This window comes from Oreochromis aureus, linkage group 8 (genome assembly GCF_013358895.1).
Source record: "Oreochromis aureus strain Israel breed Guangdong linkage group 8, ZZ_aureus, whole genome shotgun sequence".
In the NCBI taxonomy this organism is placed as follows: Eukaryota; Metazoa; Chordata; class Actinopteri; order Cichliformes; family Cichlidae; genus Oreochromis; species Oreochromis aureus.
The window spans coordinates 28,966,483-28,988,739 of NC_052949.1; the positions used below are offsets into that span (position 1 = coordinate 28,966,483).

General features: G+C 44.0%; 1 protein-coding gene across 2 annotated transcripts in view; it reads right to left on the reverse strand.

The window, feature by feature from the left end:
* The window catches only part of LOC116326478 (1-phosphatidylinositol 4,5-bisphosphate phosphodiesterase delta-3-A-like), a 65,953-nt gene that overhangs the window by 32,170 nt on the left and 11,526 nt on the right, over positions 1 to 22,257 (reverse strand). The window contains exons 2-6 of one of the 2 annotated variants that reach the window (XM_039616718.1): positions 17,868 to 18,126; positions 14,984 to 15,039; positions 14,776 to 14,887; positions 11,019 to 11,247; positions 10,687 to 10,816 (exon numbers count right to left, since the gene is read on the reverse strand). In XM_039616718.1, the coding sequence (XP_039472652.1) occupies positions 10,687 to 10,816; positions 11,019 to 11,247; positions 14,776 to 14,887; positions 14,984 to 15,039; positions 17,868 to 17,958 (618 nt within the window). In that variant the 5' untranslated portion in view covers positions 17,959 to 18,126. Of the gene's footprint in view, positions 1 to 10,686; positions 10,817 to 11,018; positions 11,248 to 14,775; positions 14,888 to 14,983; positions 15,040 to 17,867; positions 18,189 to 22,257 lie in introns of those variants that run through there. The other variant, XM_039616717.1, reaches the window with a different exon arrangement.

Here is a 22,257-nt window from a genome sequence, read left to right on the forward strand (position 1 = left end):
CTCTGAACACTTAGATGGCACACTTGTTCTTGGAGGCGACCTCAACCTTGGACTAAATGAAGAAATGGATAGGCTCAATACAGCAGGAACTCAGCGTAATTGGCAGTCCATAAATATAATCAAACAGTATATGAGCGACTTTGGTCTTTGCGATGCATGGCGCTCCCTTCACCCCACCGGTAAGGAATATACTTTTTTCTCACATGTTCATCGCTCCTACTCTCGTCTGGATTATTTTTTGGTCAGCAGCTCATTGCTGAGGGACATTTCAGACACTGAGATTCACCCTATAGCTGTCAGCGATCATGCTCCTGTATCTTTAGCACTAATGCACAAGAATAATACTACGCCAAGTAAAAACTGGAGATTTACTACATCACTGCTTAAAGATGAAGACTTTATTAAATATTTTTAAAAAGAGTGGACTTCATATTTAGACTTTAATGACACTCCCGGAACATCAGCTTCTGTTCTATGTGAAGCAGGGAAAGCTGTGATGAGAGGTAAAATAATTTCTTTCTCATCACATAAAAAGAAAAAAGAAAACAAAAATAAAGGGAGTGCAGAATTATTAGGCAAGTTGTATTTTTGAGGAATAATTTTATTATTGAACAACAACCATGTTCTCAATGAACCCAAAAAACTCATTAATATCAAAGCCATGTTTTTGGAAGTAGTTTTTAGTTTGTTTTTAGTTTTAGCTATTTTAGGGGGATATCTGTGTGTGCAGGTGACTATTACTGTGCATAATTATTAGGCAACTTAACAAAAAACAAATATATACCCATTTCAATTATTTATTTTTACCAGTGAAACCAATATAACATCTCCACATTCACAAATATACATTTCTGACATTCAAAAACAAAACAAAAACAAATCAGCGACCAATATAGCCACCTTTCTTTGCAAGGACACTCAAAAGCCTGCCATCCATGGATTCTGTCAGTGTTTTGATCTGTTCACCATCAACATTATGTGCAGCACCAACCACAGCCTCCCAGACACTGTTCAGAGAGGTGTACTGTTTTCCCTCCTTGTAAATCTCACATTTGATGATGGACCACAGGTTCTCAATGGGGTTCAGATCAGGTGAACAAGGAGGCCATGTCATTAGTTTTTCTTCTTTTATACCCTTTCTTGCCAGCCACGCTGTGGAGTACTTGGGCGTGTGTGACGGAGCATTGTCCTGCATGAAAATCATGTTTTTCTTGAAGGATGCAGACTTCTTCCTGTACCACTGCTTGAAGAAGGGGTCTTCCAGAAACTGGCAGTAGGACTGGGAGTTGAGCTTGACTCCATCCTCAACCCGAAAAGGCCCCACAAGCTCATCTTTGATGATACCAGCCCAAACCAGTACTCCACCTCCACCTTGCTGGCGTCTGAGTCGGACTGGAGCTCTCTGCCCTTTACCAATCCAGCCACGGGCCCATCCATCTGGCCCATCAAGACTCACTCTCATTTCATCAGTCCATAAAACCTTAGAAAAATCAGTCTTGAGATATTTCTTGGCCCAGTCTTGACGTTTCAGCTTGTGTGTCTTGTTCAGTGGTGGTCGTCTTTCAGCCTTTCTTACCTTGGCCATGTCTCTGAGTATTGCACACCTTGTGCTTTTGGGCACTCAGTGATGTTGCAGCTCTGAAATATGGCCAAACTGGTGGCAAGTGGCATCTTGGCAGCTGCACGCTTGACTTTTCTCAGTTCATGGGCAGTTAATTTGGCGCCTTGGTTTTCTACACGCTTCTTGCGACCCTGTTGACTATTTTGAATGAAACGCTTGATTGTTCGATGATCACGCTTCAGAAGCTTTGCAATTTTAAGATTGCTGCATCCCTCTGCAAGATATCTCACTATTTTTGACTTTTCTGAGCCTGTCAAGTCCTTCTTTTGACCCATTTTGCCAAAGGAAAGGAAGTTGCCTAATAATTATGCACACCTGATATAGGGTGTTGATGTCATTAGACCACACCCCTTCTCATTACAGAGATGCACATCACCTAATATGCTTAATTAGTAGTGGGCTTTCGAGCCTATACAGCTTGGAGTAAGACAACATGCATGAAGAGGATGATGTGGACAAAATACTCATTTGCCTAATAATTCTGCACTCCCTGTATTCAGGAATTAGAAAAAATCATCAAATCCCTAGAAGAAGCCTACGTGTCCCACCAAGATCAGGAAACATTGAACAAAATACGCAAAACAAAACTAGAATTAAATGAGATAATTGATAAAAAAAACAAAATTCTTAGTACAAAGACTATGCTTACAAAATTATGAACATAGTAATAAATCCAGTCAATTTCTAGCAAACCAGCTAAAAATAAATAAAGAAAAAACAACTATATGTGCTGTTCAAGATTCATCTGGGAACACAATATATGACCCTGAAAGAATAAACAACATTTTTAGGGATTTCTATAAAACGTTGTATTCACCACAAATAAACCCATCTAAAAACGAAATTGATCAGTTTTTAGACAACATAACTCTCCCAAAATTATTAGACTCTCAAGCAATGGCACTGGATTCACCACTGACATCAGGTGAACTCCAGGAAGCCCTGATAAGTATGCCCAATAATAAGGCTCCAGGTCCAGATGGCTTTCCTGCAGAATTCTACAAAGAATTCTGGACGATTCTAGCACCAGTTTTTTTTATAGAACATTGTTGGAAATCAAAGAAAATGGCAGACTTCCATCAAATATGAATTCTGCAAACATTAATCTCCTGCTAAAACCAGGCAAAGACCCTGTATATCCCTCAAGCTATCGTCCAATATCCCTTATAAATGTAGACCTTAAAATAATCTGCAAAGCTTTCTCGAAGAGACTAGAGAAAATAACCCCCCTCTTAATTCATCCTGACCAAACTGGTTTCATAAAAGGTAGGCACTCATCAACAAATACACGTAGATTACTTAATTTGATAGACTATTCATACAGTAAAAACATCGAAACTACAATATTTTCTTTAGATGCAGAAAAAGCGTTTGACAGAGTTAACTGGAAATTTCTATTTGCAACTTTACACAAATTTGGTTTTGGAATCTCTTTCATTAACTGGTTAAAAATATTATATAATTCCCCAACAGCTTGTGTCAGAACAAATGACCAGACATCCTCCAGCTTCTGTCTCCTGAGGGGCACCAGGCAGGATGCCCACTCTCCCTTCACTGTTTGCAATTTTATTGAACCACTAGCAGCAGCAATTAGACAGAATTCAGTAATTAAGGGCATAAAATGCAAGAACGTGGAACATCAGCCTTTATGCAGATGATGTGTTACTCTTTCTCCAAAATTCACAAACCAATATCTCTGGGGTGATTGAATTGATAAACTCTTTTGCAAGAATATCAGATTACTCAATTAACTGGTCAAAATCTACAGTCCTTCCGATTAATTGCTCCTTCCATAATTCCTCTTCTACTCCACTGCAATCGGAAATATAAAATATTTAGGTATTAATGTTTCTCCCAAGCTTGCAGATCTAACTAAATTAAACCATATCCCACTTTTAAAGAAAGTAGAAGGTGATCTGGCTAGGTGGAAATGTCTACCCATATCACTCATGGGAAGGGTTGCCGCTATAAAAATGATGGTATTACCAAAAATAAATTATTTATTCTCAATGATCCCAACTAAACCGCCACAAGATTGGTTCAGATCTCTAGATTCATATATGTCCAAATTCCTTTGGAAAAATAAGCCCCCACGTATAAGCTTAAAAACACTACAAAAGACCAAGGATAAAGGAGGATTAGAACTACCTAACTTTCAGCACTACTTATTAGCCAACAGGCTTCAGTTTATCTCAGGATGGCTAAAACATACCCTCTTAGATGAACCTTGGCTAGATGTAGAACAAGCACTTTGCAATAATCTACAGATTTCAGATCTACCATTTATCAGCTCAAACATCCAACGACATGAATGCTTCAAAAGCGCCAACATTAGCTCTTCTCTGACAGCATGGTGGGAGTTTCTGAAGTTGACAGAGTCTTCATTAATCCCATGCAAACGTACACCTATCTGGAACAACCCTGACATATTACAAAACAATAACATGATAAACTTTTCAGATTGGAGTGGTAAAGGAATCAAATATTTAGAACATATACTAGAAGGAACAGAATGTATTTCATTTGACAGACTAGTTACACAATATGGGATCAACAAGAAAAGATTTTTAGAATATCAACAAATTAAATCCATAGTAAAAAAGAAATTTAAACCGGGTCAAGTTGAACTACACACACCACCAAGTGTGGTTGAATTTCTTACTCTTAAAACCCCCAAATTACTTTCCAAAATTTACAGAATGCTTTCTAAAACAGATGAATCAATATCACTCCCTATTGCAAAATGGGAAGCGGATTTATCAGTTAATTTAGACCAAAACTTCTGGTCTCAGATTTGCTTCAAAACCTTTCATCTAATTAGAAATCCCAGTCTTCAATTAATTCAATACAAAATACTACATAGAGTGCACTATACAGGTCATCGGATGTTCAAGATGGGCTTTACGTCTACCAACAACTCCTCACACTGCCAGAGCAATTCACCGGACAATTATATCCATTACATCCTCTCCATGAATCGCTACCTTATCGTGGTGGAGGGGTTTGTGTGTCCCAGGGATCCCAGGGGCTATGTTGTCTGGGGGCTTTTTCCCCCTGGTAGGGTTTCCCATGGCAAATTGGTCCTGGGTGAGGGACCAGACAAAGAGCGATTCAGAAGACCCTTATGAAGAGAACATCGAGGGAACAGTTTACCCTGCCCAGGATAGGGTTACCGGGGCCTTGCCCTGGAGCCAGGCCCGGGGAGGGTGCCCGAAGGCGAGTGTCTGGTGGCCGGGCCTTAGACTGATCCCCGGCTGCCAAGACTGGCAATAGGGACATGGAATGTCACCTCTCTGGTGGGGAAGGAGCCTGAGTTAGTGTGTGAGGTTGAGAAGTACCGGCTAGATATAGTCGGGCTCACCTCTACGCATGGCTCGGGCTCTGGAACCAGTCTCCTGGAGAGGGGCTGGACTCTGTCTCAGTCTGGAGTTGCCCCTGGTGAGAGGCGGCGGGCTGGGGTGGGTATTCTAATATCCCCTCGGCTTGCTGCCGGTACGTTGGGGTTTTTCCCGGTGGATGAGAGGGTTTGTTCCCTGCGCCTCAGGGTCGGGGAACGGGTCCTGACTGTCATCTGTGCTTATGCGCCGAGTGGCAGTTCAGAGTACCCAGCCTTCTTAGAGTCCCTGGGGGGGGTGCTGGAAGGTGCCCCACCTGGAGACTCTGTTGTCCTGCTGGGAGACTTCAATGCTCACGTGGGTAACGACAGCGAGACCTGGAGGGGCGTGATCGGGAGGAACGCCCTCCCTGATCTGAACCCGAGTGGTGTTTTGTTATTGGACTTCTGTGCAAATCACAGTTTGGCCATAACGAACACCTTGTTTGAACATAAGAGTGTCCATAAGTGCACGTGGCACCAGGATGCTCTAGGCCGCAGGTCGATGATCGATTTTGTAATGGTATCACCAGACCTGCGACCATATGTTCTGGACACTCGGGTAAAGAGAGGGGCTGAGCTGTCAACTGATCACCACCTGGTGGTGAGTTGGATCAGGTGGCGGGGGAGGACGCTGGACAGACCTGGTGCACCTAAACGTATAGTGAGGGTGTGCTGGGAACGTCTAGCAGAGGCCCCAGTCCGCGAGATCTTCAACGCACACCTCCGGCAGAGCTTCAACAGCATTCCGAGGGAGACTGGGGACATTGAGTCCGAATGGACCATGTTCAGCGTCTCCATCGCCGCCGCTGCATTGAGCTGTGGCCGCAAGGTGGTTGGTGCCTGCCGTGGTGGTAATCCCGAACCAAATGGTGGACACCAGAGGTGAAGGGAGCCACCAGGCTGAAGAAGGAGTCCTATCGGGCTTGGTTAGCCTGTGGGACTCCGGAGGCAGCCGACAGGTATCGACAGGCCAAGCGGAATGCGGCTCGGGCAGTGGCTGAAGCAAAAACTCGGGTGTGGGAGGAGTTCGGAGAGGCCATGGAAAAAGACTTTCGGACTGCCTCGAAGAGATTCTGGCAAACCGTCAGGCGTCTCAGGAGGGGAAAGCGGTGCTCTACCTGCACTGTGTATAGTGCTGGCGGAGCGCTGCTGGCGTCGACTGAGAAAATTGTCAGGCGGTGGAAGGAATACTGAGGACCTCCTTAATCCCACTGACACGTCTTCCGAGGAGGAAGCAGAGTCTGGGGATGAGGGAATGACCCGCCAATTTCCGGGGGCGAGGTCACTGAGGCAGTTAAACAACTGCTTGGTGGCAGAGCCCCTGGTGTTGATGAGGTCCGCCCTGAGTTCCTGAAGGCTCTGGACATTGTGGGGCTGTCTTGGTTGACACGCCTCTGCAATGTTGCGTGGAGATCAGGGGCAGTACCCCTGGACTGGCAGACCGGGGTGGTGGTCCCCATCTTTAAGAAGGGAGACCGGAGGGTGTGTTCCAACTACAGGGGGATCACACTCCTCAGCCTCCCTGGGAAAGTCTATGCCAGGGTGCTGGAAAGGAGAGTTCGTCCGCTAGTCGAACCTCAGATACAGGAGGAACAATGCGGTTTTCGTCCTGGTCGCGGAACACTGGATCAGCTCTTTAGCCTCTCAAGGATACTTGAGGGTGCATGGGAGTTTGCCCAACCAGTCTACATGTGTTTTGTGGACTTGGAGAAGGCATTCGACCGTGTCCCTCGGGGTGTCCTGTGGGAGGTGTTATGGGAGTATGGGGTGTCTGGCCCATTGCTACGGGCCATTCGATCCCTATACAACCGTTGCAAGAGCTTGGTTCGCATTGCCGGCAATAAGTCGGACTCGTTTCCGGTGGGTGATGGGCTCCGCCAGGGCTGCCCTTTGTCACCGCTTCTGTTCATAATTTTTATGGACAGGATTTCTAGGCGCAGCCAAGTGGCGGAGGGCTTTCACTTGGTGGCCTCAGAATCTCATCTCTGCTTTTTATGGATGATGTGGTTCTGTTGGCTTCATCGGTGAAGGCCTCCAGCTCGCACTGGAACGGTTCGCAGCCGAGTGTGAAGCAGCGGGAATGAGGATCAGCACCTCCAAATCTGAGGCCATGGTTCTCAGCCGGAAAAGGGTGGCGTGCCCACTCCGGGTCGGGGGATGAGTTCCTGCCCCAAGTGGAGGAGTTCAAGTATCTCGGGGTCTTGTTCGCGAGTGATGGGAGAAGGGAGCCGGAGATCGACAGACGGATTGGTGCTGCGGCTGCAGTGATGTGGACGCTGCACCGGTCCGTCATGGTGAAGAGGGAGCTAAGTGTAAAAGCGAAGCTCTCAATTTACCGGTCGATCTCGTCCCTACCCTCACCTATGGCCACGAGCTGTGGGTAGTGACCGAAAAGAACGAGATCGCGGATACAAGCGGCAGAAATGAGCTTCCTCCGAAGGGTGGCTGGCCTCTCCCTTAGAGATAGGGTGAGAAGTTCAGCCATCCGGGAGGGGCTCAGAGTAGAGCCGCTGCTCCTCCACATCGAAAGGAGCCAGTTGAGGTGGTTCGGGCATCTGACAAGGATGCCTCCTGGGCGCCTCCTGGGTGAGGTGTTCGGGCATGTCCCACCGGGAGGAGGCCCAGGGCAGACCCAGGACACGCTGGAGAGATTACATCTCTCGGCTGGCCTGGGAGCGCCTTGGTGTTCCCCCGGATAAGCTGGAGGAGGTGGCTGGGGAGAGGGAGGTCTGGGCTTCCCTGCTTAGGCTACTGCCCCCGCGACCTGGCCTTGGATAAAGCGGATGAAGATGGATGGATGGATGGATGGAATTATATCCACGCTCTTTGGTTCTGTCCACCAGTTCAGAAGTTTTGGCGCGAGATATGTGAAGACTTATCAAAGTGTCTGAAATGTAACAATCCAACTTCCCCTTTAGTGTGTTTGTTGGGCAGCTTAGATAATGTCACTTCAGAAAAGAATATAGCCCATATGGTTTTCACTGCCCTATGCATAGCCAAGAAAATAGTCCTCATGAACTGGAAAAATAAAAATAATCTTAATTCTAACCAATATAGAAATTATCTATTAGCTCACATTAGTCTTGATACAGCCTCTGCCACCACATCAGATCAATTGCTCTGGGCTCCTTTGATCAGCTCCATCATCTGGCAGCCTCGCCTCTGTCAGTGCGCCCCACGGCAGCTGTGGCTACAATGTAGCTTGCCATCACCAGTGTGTGAATGTGTGTGTGAATGGGTAGATGACTGGATGTGTAAAGCGCTTTGGGGTCCTTAGGGACTAGTGAAGCGCTATACAAATACAGCCCACTTACCACCTAGTGGGGGTGGGGGGTCATAGTTTGGTCCCACCTTCACTGTTGTGATTGGTGTGGGGGTAGGGACAGGCTTAGAGCGTCGGGGGGTTCCCCGGGAGCATCTTCCTTGGGGGGCTCAACCCGGGGTAGCGGTCATGGCCAATTAAGGGCTCTGTTGGCTCTTGGGTGACGGTTTCCTCGTGGCTACATGCAGTGGGGCCAGGGGAGGGTCTATGCTGATGGACGTGGGTTACTGACCTGTCAGCCTGGCTGCCCCTGGGTGGGTCCGGGACAGGCGTGGGGTTCTGGGGGCGCTCCGTCTCTGGGCTGGGGCCGTGGCCGGGCCTCGGGGGCTTGGGTCCTGGTTGGTGTGTTGCCGGGGTTGTGGGTGTATGGGGGCCCAGCCCTGGCGCAGGGTGCCGCCAGTGCATCGAGCCACCTGGGGGGCTCTTCAACTGGTGGGGGAGGTTGTCACATCTTGCAGGAGCTTTCCTCTCTTCAGGAACTCTCTCTGCAGGAGGGGGAGATACAGGAGAGGTGGAGGAAGATCTCAGCCTGGGCGTCTATTGTCTTGTGTAGTCTGGAAGATGAGTGGATGATGGGGTGGGTGCAGTTTTCTCTGTGGTGGAGTCAGGTGGACTGTCCCGGGCTCTGTGGGGCCGGGCGGCGCTGCTGCACTGGGCCCTGGTCCGGATGGGCCTGGGCCCCCTTTCCCTGGCGGGTTGCAGAGTATGGGGGTGCCTACTGGGGTCAGAGGGGGAGCTGGCCCCAGGAGGGGTCACTGCCCCTCCTTCCTTCCCTCCCCATCTCCAGCTGCCTCCCTCTTCCCGCTCCACCACAATCACCCACACATGCAGGGCCTTGGGGTAAGGGTGTGTCACCAGGGTGCAGAGGAGCCATCCCCTGCCTCTGTCCCCTTCTGGCTGCCTCTGCCTCAATTTTATCTCACAACTTGACATTCACATTACTCACACTCTCATAACACATACATATAGGATCTTGGGGGTGGGCACGCAACACAGACTCCAAGTTACCATCAGGGTGTACACCTCACCCCTGGTGTCGTTGCCCACCTCTCAATTTTAAATACACGTAGACACTGAGAGCTAGCAGGAGGGGCTATGCGCTTACCTGCTGCTCTCTGGCAGGTAGCTCCATGCCCTCCTGGGTTTTAAATGCACCTTAGAACACACATACATCAACACTACATATGAGCGGGTGGAGGGAGGTTTGGAGTCTTCTCACACCCCCGTTCTCTGCGGCCTGCTGGAGCGGGGGGGCTAGGAGGAGTTGGCCGTCCGATTGGGGTCTGGAATGTGGGGCCTCCCTGCTGCTGCGGAGTCGGGGCGGTCTGCTTCTCCCCACCGCAGGGAAAAGGGTAACACCACCTGGGTCTGGGTGCAGTTTCCCCCTCCAGGGGCAAGGGTACCTAGACCCGGTTCTTAGAGTACGCTTGGGGAGTGTGATTGTGTGTACAGTGTCTATTTATGTCTGTCTCCACGTTGGTTGAGTGTGGAATAATTGCTTATGAGAGCATGAGGGTGGGAATGGATGTTTGTATCTGTGTGTGCCTGTATGTCTGTGTCTATATGTCAGGTTTGGTATCAGACGCCACCTCTCTGGGGACATCTCAGGCCCTCCAAGGTTTGAGGCCTATCTCCCCACCACTTCCCCTGCCGGTGGCGGGCGCCTCAGACATCGGTGCGTTGGTGGTTCTTTGTGTCCGGGGATGGGCGTCCCAGGTACACACGCTCACTCCTTGGTGGCTGCTTGCCGGGGCCTGGAGCCTGGGGCTCGCTCGAGCCACTTCGGGGGTGGGGTGCCCTCGGCCTCTCGGCCTGGGGCTCGGTCACTCAGGCACAGCTGGCTGTCGGCGGAGCTCACGGGCACATCACTGCAACCCCCCCTGGCTTCTGCTCCGCGGCTGCTGAGTGACCCCTCATCTGGGACTCTCCTCAGCTCTTTCTGGGAGAGCATGGCTGCCCCTCTGTTGGTCTTCCTTGGTCTCTTGTGTTCTGGGGGCCTCTGGATGTCTGGAGTTTTGATCTCCTCCATACCTGCTTCATGCCCTGGAGGACGGGGCAGTGGCCCCCCACACCCTCTAGCAGATCATTACATGAAGGAACCTTTTAAAAACAAGCGCATCCATGCTCACAGGTGTACACACGGGTGATCACACACACAAACTACACCTTTTTTGGCTCCTACCAAATAAAGTCATCATCATTTGTATACAATATGTAAATATGACAGTGAAGGAAACTGAAAAACCCACATTACGCACCAAGAGGGGAAATCAATACTCCAGACAGAAGGGCTATAAAACCCTAAAAGTAAGCTTTAATTTAAATGATTGACTTTAATTACTTAAATTAAGCAGTGTGTTCTGCTACCTGGAAGAGGTTGCGAGCATACTGGTCGTTCAAGTCAATATTGATCATCTGCAGCAGCATCTGAACCTCTTCGTAGCTCATCTTGTCGTCACGGTTTCGGTCAGCCCTACTCATATAAGCATGAATCCAGGTGACATTGTCAAGGAAGCACTGATGAGCCATATGGTGTATTTTAACATGACGTTTCATTGGTTACCTGTTACAGTGCTAACTCTCTAGTTTGGATCTCTTGGTTCCCAGTGGTCAACTATTATCAAATGTACACAAAGTAGTGCTTCTATAAATCCAAATGAATAGAGATTTATGTCCACCCCCACAAAAATCAAGGATATTGGTCAAGTTTCTCCTTCTGGGTCATGTTGTCCATCCTCTCCTGCAGGGTACGGATGCCACGGGCCCAGCACTGAGCTTCTTCTTGGCTTTGGCAGAGGAGATCCAGGCTTTTACGAGGCCCTTTGAAGACCACTGTTAAACACTGGTTTTCAGGTACTGAGCCAACCATCTGCCGCAATGTCTCTGACTGGCAACCTTCGTGCACACACTCCACTTCCATGATGGAGACTGGAGGATGAAGAAAGAAATAAAGTGAGCAAAGGATTATTCAAATATATTCACACCTTGTGATTGTTATGTTTTAAGATTTTTTCTTTTATCTTTGTTTATTATTTGTTATGATACACTGCGTAGTGGGCAGAGAATTGGACCCAGTATCCAGGACTCAGAAACAGAACTGAACTCAAAAGGCAGCTTTATTGCTGGACATGCACGAAACCAAAGTGCAAAGAACTTAAGTAAGCAGATACTGGTGAACATTAGCTAGAGAACTACACTGAGAAATAGACAGGGCACACAGCTATAGGGAGATCACAACAAGTGACAGAAGGAAACAGAGGGCTTAAATACCCATGGGATATGGGTAAAGGTGAAACACCTGGAGAACACAGCTGAGCAGAATCCACTAACGAAGCAAGGAAGGCAAAGCAGAACATAACACACACGAGACTATAACTAAACTCAGAAGCACAAGAGAATAATATATACAGAGACAACTCTTTTGTAATTTCAAAGAAATGAGCACATTCAGAACCAAGCTCAAAGACCCAGGACCATGACACTATTAGGTTTTCTACCCAGTTCTTGGTTTCTTTGTTCTTTAGAATTTGGTTCCTTGCTTATTCTGGTTTCCTTAGTTTCCTCTTATGTACTGTTACCACATCTTTGTCTCTGTGGTTAGTAACTTCCTGTTTTAATTTGGAAGTCTTTTGCCTTCTGTGTTGTGCTTATAGTTTTACTTCCCCTATCACGGATTAGTTTCACTGCTTTCTTCTTACCGATCTGTTTTCCTAATTTAGCCCTCAATGTGCTCTTATGTGTGTATAACCTGTCTTTCACTTTAAGCTGACTGTATCATACTGTTGCCTGCTTATGTATTTCCCTGTAATTTTGGATTTTGTTTCATGTATTTCTGTTTACTGTTTGTCTCTGGATTTATAGACCTTTTCCGTCTTTTTCAACCAAATGGCTCTCATTATGTTTTGAACCTTGTCCTGTCACAGGCAACCAGAACATGGATGCAGAAGATATAGCAATCCTTTCCAGGGACCTGAAGGAGAAATTTAGGAAGCTTTTTAGAATTTCTACCTAGATTTTTGGATCTACAGATATTAAAAGTCTGTGGGCTGAAGGCCAGCAGAGCCCATGCTGATGATGCTGATGCCATTGCCAGCCCCCATCATAGCCCAGTCTCAAAATGGGCTTTGCCTCTAGGGGACTCTCATCCCTACCATTGATAATGGGCTCCAACCAAGCTTTTGGAGGGGTCTCCTCTGCCACTGTCAGCCTCCTCCCAACCCCCCCTGAAGGATCATGACCTTTATCACCAGCTGCCATTCACCCCCTCCAAAGGGTCTCCAACCTGGGTATTGCTGGCTGTCATCATTGGCCACCGAGTGCCAAAACAGGCCTACTGGCCACCTCCTTCTCTGCTTTGCCCTACAGCCAGGCCAACCCACAGGACTGTCTTTGTACCTTGCATCACCTTTGGACCAGCTCTCTGAACATATTTTCCTTTCCCTTTGGTCTCCTCTGCCTCTTGATTCTGCACATAGACCTTTCTTTTCCAGCTTTTGAACTCTATGGTTTTGTTTTAGTAAGACATTTTGTTTGTGTCTAACAAGCTTTTTTATTGCCACACGTCAAGTCCAATTACAACCATCTACAAGTTTTTTGAAATACATCTGAGAAGATTATGGAATGAAGAATACAAAAATTTAGCTTCAATGTGGGGATGAAATGAATCTTATTTAGAAATGTAATATACTAGAGGAAAACTATCTCTGTAATGACCTTGGATATCAGGAGTAAACCACAGTACTGGCGCCCCAACTCCAGTGCCAATTAAAGGCCCTGTACTGTACTTGGGAGTGGCTGAGTCATATGTTAACTACACAGCATCAAACCACAGGCTCCAAGGCAGACTCCCGCCATATGTTTTGCAATCCCACTATTTGAACTAGAGAAAGGATCTTATGCTCAAAATAGATGAGCTCTATAATCAGGGCAACGTGTGTGACCCTCAGATAGAGAAGGAGGGAGTACAAAGTACAGAGCAGCAAACTGTATTTAAAATGATCAAAAATAGATACAGTACATGGACATTTTACCTTACACAACCAGCCACCACTGAGCAGCCACTTGTTCTCCAGAAGGAAAGTCTACAGTGTATTACATAGGTTATATGTAATGTTATAGTTCTCTTTTCATATGAGCCAATCTAGTTACTTTAATCACTTTAGCTAAAGCATAATGATGTTGGTCAGCATGTCTGTATAGTAACCCTTTATAATAACAATCATCAATAAACAGAAAAATGTATAGGTAATTAAACTTTATTTCACTGTTAACAAATAATTAGACCATGATTTTTCTTTAGATTATGTGAATTTAAAAATTGGAGAAAAACATCTTTCTACCACAGGCCATGATCACTTGATGATGATTACATCTTGACCAAAACTTGAGACATATTTTTGGCTCACGCATTAGTGATCATTAAGAAAAAGCTGGTGTGATTATTTATCACAGTATCAATGGCTGGATTCCTGTTTCTTTAGACAACATATCATATTGTTCCTGGACAAGATAGTGAACCCAAATTGCCTCTGAAATGTCCACTGGAGTGTGTGTAATAGATAAAAAGCCATGCAATAAAGTTCTGCATGAGCGTGTTTGTGAATTTACAACAGTGCTGTTAGTGTTTCGCTAAGAGCATCAAAGCACTACATTAAGTGCCATTAGAAAGTATTTGCCCCCTTAATGATTTCCTAGTTTTTGCATATTTCTAACACTTACACATTTCAGATCATCAAATACATTTAGACAAAGATAAGATATTGATAAATCACAGATTTGAGTTTGAAAAGTTTGTATGCACAATTTGCACACAGATTTTTTGTGTATGCACTGCTGCGGCCCACTGACAAACACACTGAGAACTCCACTTCTGGCTTAAAAAAACTCAAAATGAAGGTTTTGGAATGGCCAAGTCAACGTCTGGACTTAAATTAAGACTGAGATGCTGTGGCCTGACCTTAAACAGGTCCTTCATTTTCAAAATTTTCCAACATAACTGAATTAAAAACATTTTGCAAAGAAGAGTAAATCAAAATTTCTCCACAACTGTGTGAAATAGTCATTCATAGTTATTCCAAATACTTGATTGTGGTTCCTGTTGTCAAGGAGCGCACAAAAAGTTATTAGGTTTGAGGGACAATTACTTTTTCAGACAGGTACAGACAGGTTTGGATGGCTTTTTTTCTATTAATAAATTCAATGATTTAAAAACTTTATTTTGTATTTACTCGGCTTATCTTTGTCTTACAATAGAATTTGTTTGATGAGCTTTGTGTTTTATAATCATCAGCACTGTATAATGTATGTTATATGAAAATAATCATTTATTTATTCTGTGATCGTGTAACAGTGTGGAGTATAGCTTGTTATAGTTTAATATTTCATTTACAACTGACAATTCAAATTCATTTAGTGTCAATAGTGTGATGCTGCATACAACATAGTACAAAAACTTACAGGATTGTTGCTCCTTGGCCCGGCTGGATGTTTTGTATGATTGACACCAAACGGTGACACCATCTTCCAGCAACTTCAGAATCCGTCGCTTCTGCCAGCGAGGTGAGCGAACCTTCCCATGTAATGATTTAATATGTTACAATACATGTAATATATAGCATTCACAAACTACTTCTAACTGCTACAAATGGTTTATAATTATTGATACCTTCACCATACTAGAGCCCTGCAGCATCTGCCTCACATCTTCATCATTTTGCACTCCTAGAAAGCATAGAGACAAAATGATGGTTGATTAAAATTATGTTATATACACTGTATTTATATACTGTATTTGGGTGTGTATAAAATTCAGTAGCACTGGGATAGGGTGAAGAAAGAACAGGGAGGGCATAAAGAGTGGAAAAAGAGATCAGAGTTAAAATTAGAGGCTAGTGTGTATACATCTGCCACACCACAGCTGCTCATGTGGGTGCACTGTAATTGAAAGATATCTTGGGTGGGTGGACAGAGAAAAATGGAAGGAAAAACGATAAAGACAACATTTGGAGCCATTATAAACTTGGGCCACAAAAACAAAGTAACACCTCCAGAAATGTGCCTCATAGCTGAATGGATGTGTAATTCTGCTAGAGGAGATTCTTTATTATACAGTTATTCATTATAAAAAAATATGTGTGCAGAACTGTAATTTTGCACCAGGCCACGAGCAATCCTTGTAGGGTTAGTTCTTATAACTTGGACATAGTTCTCTCTGTTTTGTATGTCAATACTTGAAAGTACAAACTGTCAAAATTCTTGGTATCCCGTTTGTGGGTTCTTTTGTAGAATTTCATGAACTCTACGGCACGGAAGGAACCTTTCAGTGGCATAAGTGTATGGTGATTAGTCTAGAGCCCAAAAGGTGGACTGCAGTCTGAATCCGGATACAAACACTATTCTGTATGGACCCATTAGATTTGATTCTTGGTAGAAGTTTACTTGTATGTATGTACAGCACGGTTATTTTAATCTGTACTGCTATTTCCGTTTTTTGGCAGTCAGTGTGTGCACACAGGAAACATAGACCAATCACATGGATTGTAAGTAATTCCATGTGATGTTACTCAGCCAATCAGGTCATTTTTTTCAAAGCAACATTCCAAATGTGTGTGTGTGTGTGTGTGTGTGTGTGTGTGTGTGTGTGTGTCTGTGTGAAAACAGAAAGCAGGTGATTAGTTATTGATATTTGCTGAGTTTGTTTATATGTAGAATGTAATGAGGAAAAAGGAGAAAAGGGGAAATTCAAACTAGACTTTTTCTTTTTTTAAATTAAGGACTTTATATATAAGACAACTCTTTCAAGAGTTCTTTATTTCATTTTGAATGTAAAAGAACATTACTTTATTTTATTTTATTATATAGCACTTCAGTTCATAGTGAAAACATATAATAAACTCTGCTGAAATACTATTGAATTGAATGTTCTTTATTTTACTGGAGACCCAGTTGTTGACCACATACAGTCACTAATACAACTATTATTAATATATTGAACTTAATTATAATGTCTGTGTTATTCTGGAGCTTCTTTCGAGGGGATTTTCTCAAACTCGACCTCCTAAAATTTTGTCTAGACGTAAGCATACGGTGCATCTGGAAGTTATTCACAGCGACTTCACTTGTTCCACATGTTAATGTGTAAGCCTTATTCTAACATGGATTAAATAAAATTTTCACCTCAAAATTATATGCCCAATACCCTATAATGATAGTGAAATGTTTTCTTTAAATTCTTGTAAATTTATAACAAAAGACTAAAAATATAATACATGCATAAATATTCACAGCCTTTGCTTATTACAATTCTTGATGATGATAAAAGTTTGGCAAACCTGGACTTCTTTAAGTTTCTCTGTAAGTGAAGAGATTTCACGTCTCATCAGAGAAGCTTCTTCAATTTTAAAACCAAATTGTGCATGGTCCCAGGTATTTAAAACGTACTGGGAGTTATTCCAGGTTTGTTGACCTACTATTGTCCATGTGCTTGATCACATGAGCCATAGTTTGAAAAAAGGCACGACTAAGGCCTTTCTACCCTGACTGCTCAGAATGGCTGGGCAGCAGATATAGGAAGCGTCCTGGTGATGCTTCTTCCATTTATGGATGATAGACGCCCCTGTGATTACTGGGACCTTCAATGCACCAGAATGTTTTCTGCACATTGTGCCTTAACATAATCGAGTCTTGGAGGTCTACAGACAATTCCCTTGTCTTCACAGCTTAATTTGTGCTCTGACATCTGCCGTCAACTATGGGACCTTATATTAGAGAGGTGCCTTTCCAAATCATGTCCAGTGAACTCCCTCCCCCTAAATGGCCGTGACATATGGCCACTCCTTTCTCAACTTGGTTCTGCTGCAGGTTTCTTCCTATTAAAAGGAATTTTTCCCTTCCCATTGTTCCCAAAGTTGTATTACCCTGGGGTCCAAATTTTTTTGTTTGAAAAAAAAAAAAAAAAAAATCATATAAGTGAAAATGCACAATTTTACTCCAAGTTGCCCGTAAAATTTTCAACTGGCCTAACTTTTTTTCATGAAACATGTTATCTCTACAAACCCATTAAGTGACAATCAAAATACATACTATATTATAAGATTAGGAGACAATGAAAGAAGTGGAGTCATGTCAGGTACTATGATACATTTTTCGGGCTCAGTTTATGTTACTCAATTCAGTGGGGCATATTTAAATGTGAAAACTGTACAGCAATAACAACAGAGTCACTTTCTTATTTTTTAACAGGATTTGAATAAGTCAGGAAAATATTTTTAAGTTAATTATGAGCTCACTGGAATACGGCAATTTCAGTACTATCTGGATGAACTAGGGCAGCGTGGAATAGTATACCTCAAGTATCTCAATTTTTACTAGGGAGCAAAGCAAATGTACTTTCAAGCACTGCAATCTGAATGTGGCTAACGGGTTAAAGCAGGGTTAACGTCTAGCAAAGCCATTTTCTCAATCGGAGGGAGTGAGGGAGATACCGGTACTCTTTCAGTAAAAATACAGAGCATAATAAACGCACAGACTGCTGTAACAAAAACACTCACCCAGATTCCGCAGAGGATCAATGGCCTTTAATTCGGACGTCCCGGCTCCGTTCTTCACCTGGGGGATTGCTTTCTTTCTGTTGCCCAACATACTGTAAAAACGATGCGATTTATTTAGCTCTCCGTGCCTCCCTCCGTCCCTGCAACCGTATCCTGCGTTGTGTGTGTGTGACCGAGGTAGGAAGTTGACAATCTACTGGCTCGGCTGTCAAGACAGTGTATACAAATCACAGAGCAGAGTGCTCCTCATGGTTTTATCCTGCCGGAGGAAAACAAGAGACAAGCCAAACCTTCTCAATGTCATTGTAGTTGGATTGTAAAGCATCGCTTCCTGGATGATTTTCAAAATAAAAGCTTTGTGACGCGCAAACAGGGTAGACCTACCTGTTTCATGTCATTTATTTATATTTATAAAAGACGACAGCTGGATTCACGTAGTCTCTTGAAGCATTTTTTTTTTAAATTCGGGTACAATAAAAATAAAAATAGTGTATAGGGGCATAATTAAGACCTTGTGTGACCATTCTCTGCTTGTCATTCTCTGCTTGTGTCTACAGGATTTAGTAATTTTTAGTTGAATATCAATTAATTTTTTATTGTTATATTTTATTTATATAATATATTATAGCATTACTTCATAGCAACAGTTGTACCTTTTTCCAGTTTGTGAGCTAATGTTACTGTAATATTAGAAAGAAAACAACAGCCATCACCAAATTCGCCATGGATAGCACTTGGTGATGGTGCGATACAAGAACTTCCTTTAAACAGGAAGATAGACAGACACAGTCAGTTCAGTTCTTTCTTATTGTATTGCTTAACAGAATATATCTGTACTCATTCATCCATCAATTTCCCAATTCAGCATTGGGAGTGGAGGAGGCGGGAGAACATGCAAATTCCACACAGAAAGGCCGTGCCTACATGGTGGATTTGAACCCAGGATATTCTTGGCAACATTGTGTCTGCACCTTTGCCATAGAAATTAAACTTCTCTTGGCGAAGTCAAGAAGTAACTTTTCAGTCATTCACTACATTTTATTTATACCAGTCCTTTAATTCATTCAGCGAGTCTTACACCCGTTCCAGAGAGCCTGTTTGATTAACAATAGATAAAATGGGCTATCTCTAAATATTTTTGACTGTTTTGGCATGTTGTATTCTACTAAGAAAGCTGTTGAAACACATTATTGCAGATTCATCATGATTAACTAAATAATCGAAGCATTATTTTAAATTGATCAGAACTGAAAGGTGAACGTTTCCTAATCACGATGCCACATTAGTTATTTATTTGTATTTCCCATGTATTATCACACCTTACCAGAAATAATACTTTTTGAAGCTTTTAACCCAAATCTGTGATTTGGACCTTATCATGCTTTTGTTTTGAAAGCACACGTCGATATTTCCGGGATGTCTTAGTCACGTTGACAGCGAAATTTATTTAAACGGATTATAGACCGTGGACAGACGTGAAATTTGAGTTTTCTTTGTCCGCCCCATGTACTAAGATCCAGTTTTAAAAGGGACCACGGTACAAGTGATGCATTCACTGATGTTAATGATCAGCCCTAAAGCTGATCCTTAACATAGTCCTCTGTTAGGGCAACGGAGGGCTATTATATAATAATTCATCCACAAATCGGGCTGCATGTCCCGCGTTGACTGCAATACATGAAAGTGATGGATGCAAATTGATGCCTCCTAGACTAATTTCGTAATTGCAGGATAATGTTTTAAACAATGCTCACGACAATAAGAAAATCTTTTGGTTTACTGATTACTTTGTTTCATAAACGGTTATAGAGCAGGATTAGTTCACTTTGTGTGTCCATGTTGATTAATCCCATCCGCAGTGGAAGAAGTGATGGTAGAGCTCAGATTTTACCAACTGAAGCCTGTAAACATCAGTCCCACTTAAGGATTTAACTATTTTCATTCAAATATAATCAAGTAAAGAAAATGTTTGTCATATGATGTTTCTTGAAATTGACATTATTATTATTATTATTATTAGTATTGTGCCATACATGAATATGTATGGGCAGCACACGTGTGTGTGTGTGTGTGTGTGTGTGCGTGTGCGTGTGTGTGCGAGCGTGTGTGTGCGTGTGTGCGTGCGTGCGTGTAACCAATACGTCTACTCACCAAAGAATGAGTGAAGCAATATGGATAACAGCAGAGGACAATTTATTTAGGGTCTGATGGCAATTTACCATCGGTGTCCAGCACTTTAAAGTTTTGATGGACTGGAGCACATCCGTCCTTAACATACACTCATAAACATCAGCTCGATACTGATACACCAAAGGAAACTTAACCGACTCTAAGTACAAATGTTCCAACCTGAACAACTTAGAACTTCCCTGGGATACAATACAAACAAAGACAAGAGGAAGTAAAATATATTTTCATCAATGGCCACTTCTAACCAGGTGGCAAGTGAATATATTGTGTAAAGAGTCTTTTTTCTCAGTCCTGGGGTTGTAACACCACAACCTCCTCAGTCTGCAATCAGAGAGTGTCTATTTGACAATAACCAAAATGTCTTTGGATAGTCTTTGCGAATGCAACAAGAAAATAAAACAATGGTGTTAGCTGGCCAGCAAAATAAAGAGAGTGTATGGCACTGAGTGCGGGCGTGTGTGTGAGTACTTCGGTCCAAATAATCGAGGTCCGGATGGATGAATGAATGGCAGCTGCCGATCCTTAATGGCACCCGCGAGACAGCCCGACAACGAGGCAGCACAGCAGTAAGGCAGTACAGCAGCGAGGCAGCGCAGCAGTAAGGCAGCACAGCAGCGAGGCGTCTGGCAGGAGAACGAACAATAGTCCTTTTTTAAGGCTACTGCAGAAGGAGATATTCCCCGCTAGCTCACCCAAGCTTGCTCTCTGGCACAGCTACAAGCCATGTGAGCTCATAACCCCACAGTGACATATGAACTTGGCTACCAAAGTCCGCTTAGCATGGCGGCTAATTGTCGAGCTTGCTAGCTTATCCCCGATTAGCGATTAGCACCTTAATAACCATTACTACACATCACATCATAGCAAACACATGATAACACATGGAATAGTACAATATACATATGAAACAGATTTTTACCTGGCAGGAGAACGAACAATAGTCCTTTTTTTTTAAGGCTACTGCAGAAGGAGATATTCCCCACTAGCTCACCCAAGCTTGCTCTCTGGCACAGCTACAAGCCATGTGAGCTCATAGCCCCTCCCGCTAGGATGTACTATCACAGTCGACTGTCGTAAAGCAGCCGCAAACCAATAGCAATAAAAAAAACTCAAAATCATTAAAGAACATTTTATAACTGAACACCCAATACAGATATATACATATATACTGAATATCACACAATCTCAGATAAGCAAATTAACACTGGGTTACATCCACCCCTGCTTAAAGTGTGACGTCCCCGTCACTATCACCTGACAGAGAGTGCACTAACCCGGCAATCTGTTGCTGTAATGACATCAAAAAGTTATCGAGCAATGCAAGTGTCATCGGCGCATTGAAACTGTGATGCTTACAATCGACTTTGTAGCCGACCTGATAGTCACTGAGGTAAGCTGGTGGCACTCTCCTCCTTTGTGGCCTACCACATGTCGGGGCTGGGCTGAGCACCTCCTCAGCGTTTGCTGTCTCCGATCCTGTCAGATCTAGAATGAATTCAGGTGCCCCAGGATTCAGAGGATACTGTGGCTGGGACGCCTCCTGTTCTCCCAGAACATTCCTTTGTTCCGCCAACAAGTCATTGTCAGGAAATTGGCTGGATGTTAAGTTTATTTCCTCGTCTTGCTCAAAGTCCTCCTCCAGCTGAGTTTCTTCTGTGTTGCTCCCTGCATCCGCTCTCATGAGAGGTTGAACCGAACTGATTAGCACATCCTGACTGTCACATTGCAGGTTAACTGGTAGGAACCCACAGGGAAGAAGCATGTCACGATGCAGAACTCGCTCTCTGCCCTCTGCATCCTCTGGTCTAATCACATAAACTGGGATAGACTCATCCGGCTGCTTAACAACGATGTGCACAATAGGCTCCCACTTATCAGAGATTTTGTGTTTCTTTCTGAGGCTCAGATTCCTTACCAGGACTCTGTCACCCACTTCCAATGGAAGGGCAGTAACCTTAGCATCCCAGCGTCTTTTGTTCAACAATTGTCTCTTCTCAGCATTTCTTGAGGCTAGGTCGTATGCATACTTCAGCCTACTCTTTAGTTCTCGTACATACTGGATATGTGTTCTGGTGCTGTGGCCACGTGGACTAAGTCCAAAACAGAGGTCAATCGGAAGGCGTGGCTCTCTACCAAACATCAGAAGGAAGGGCGCTTCTCCAGTTGCGTCATGTTTTGTACAGTTATAAGCATGTACAAG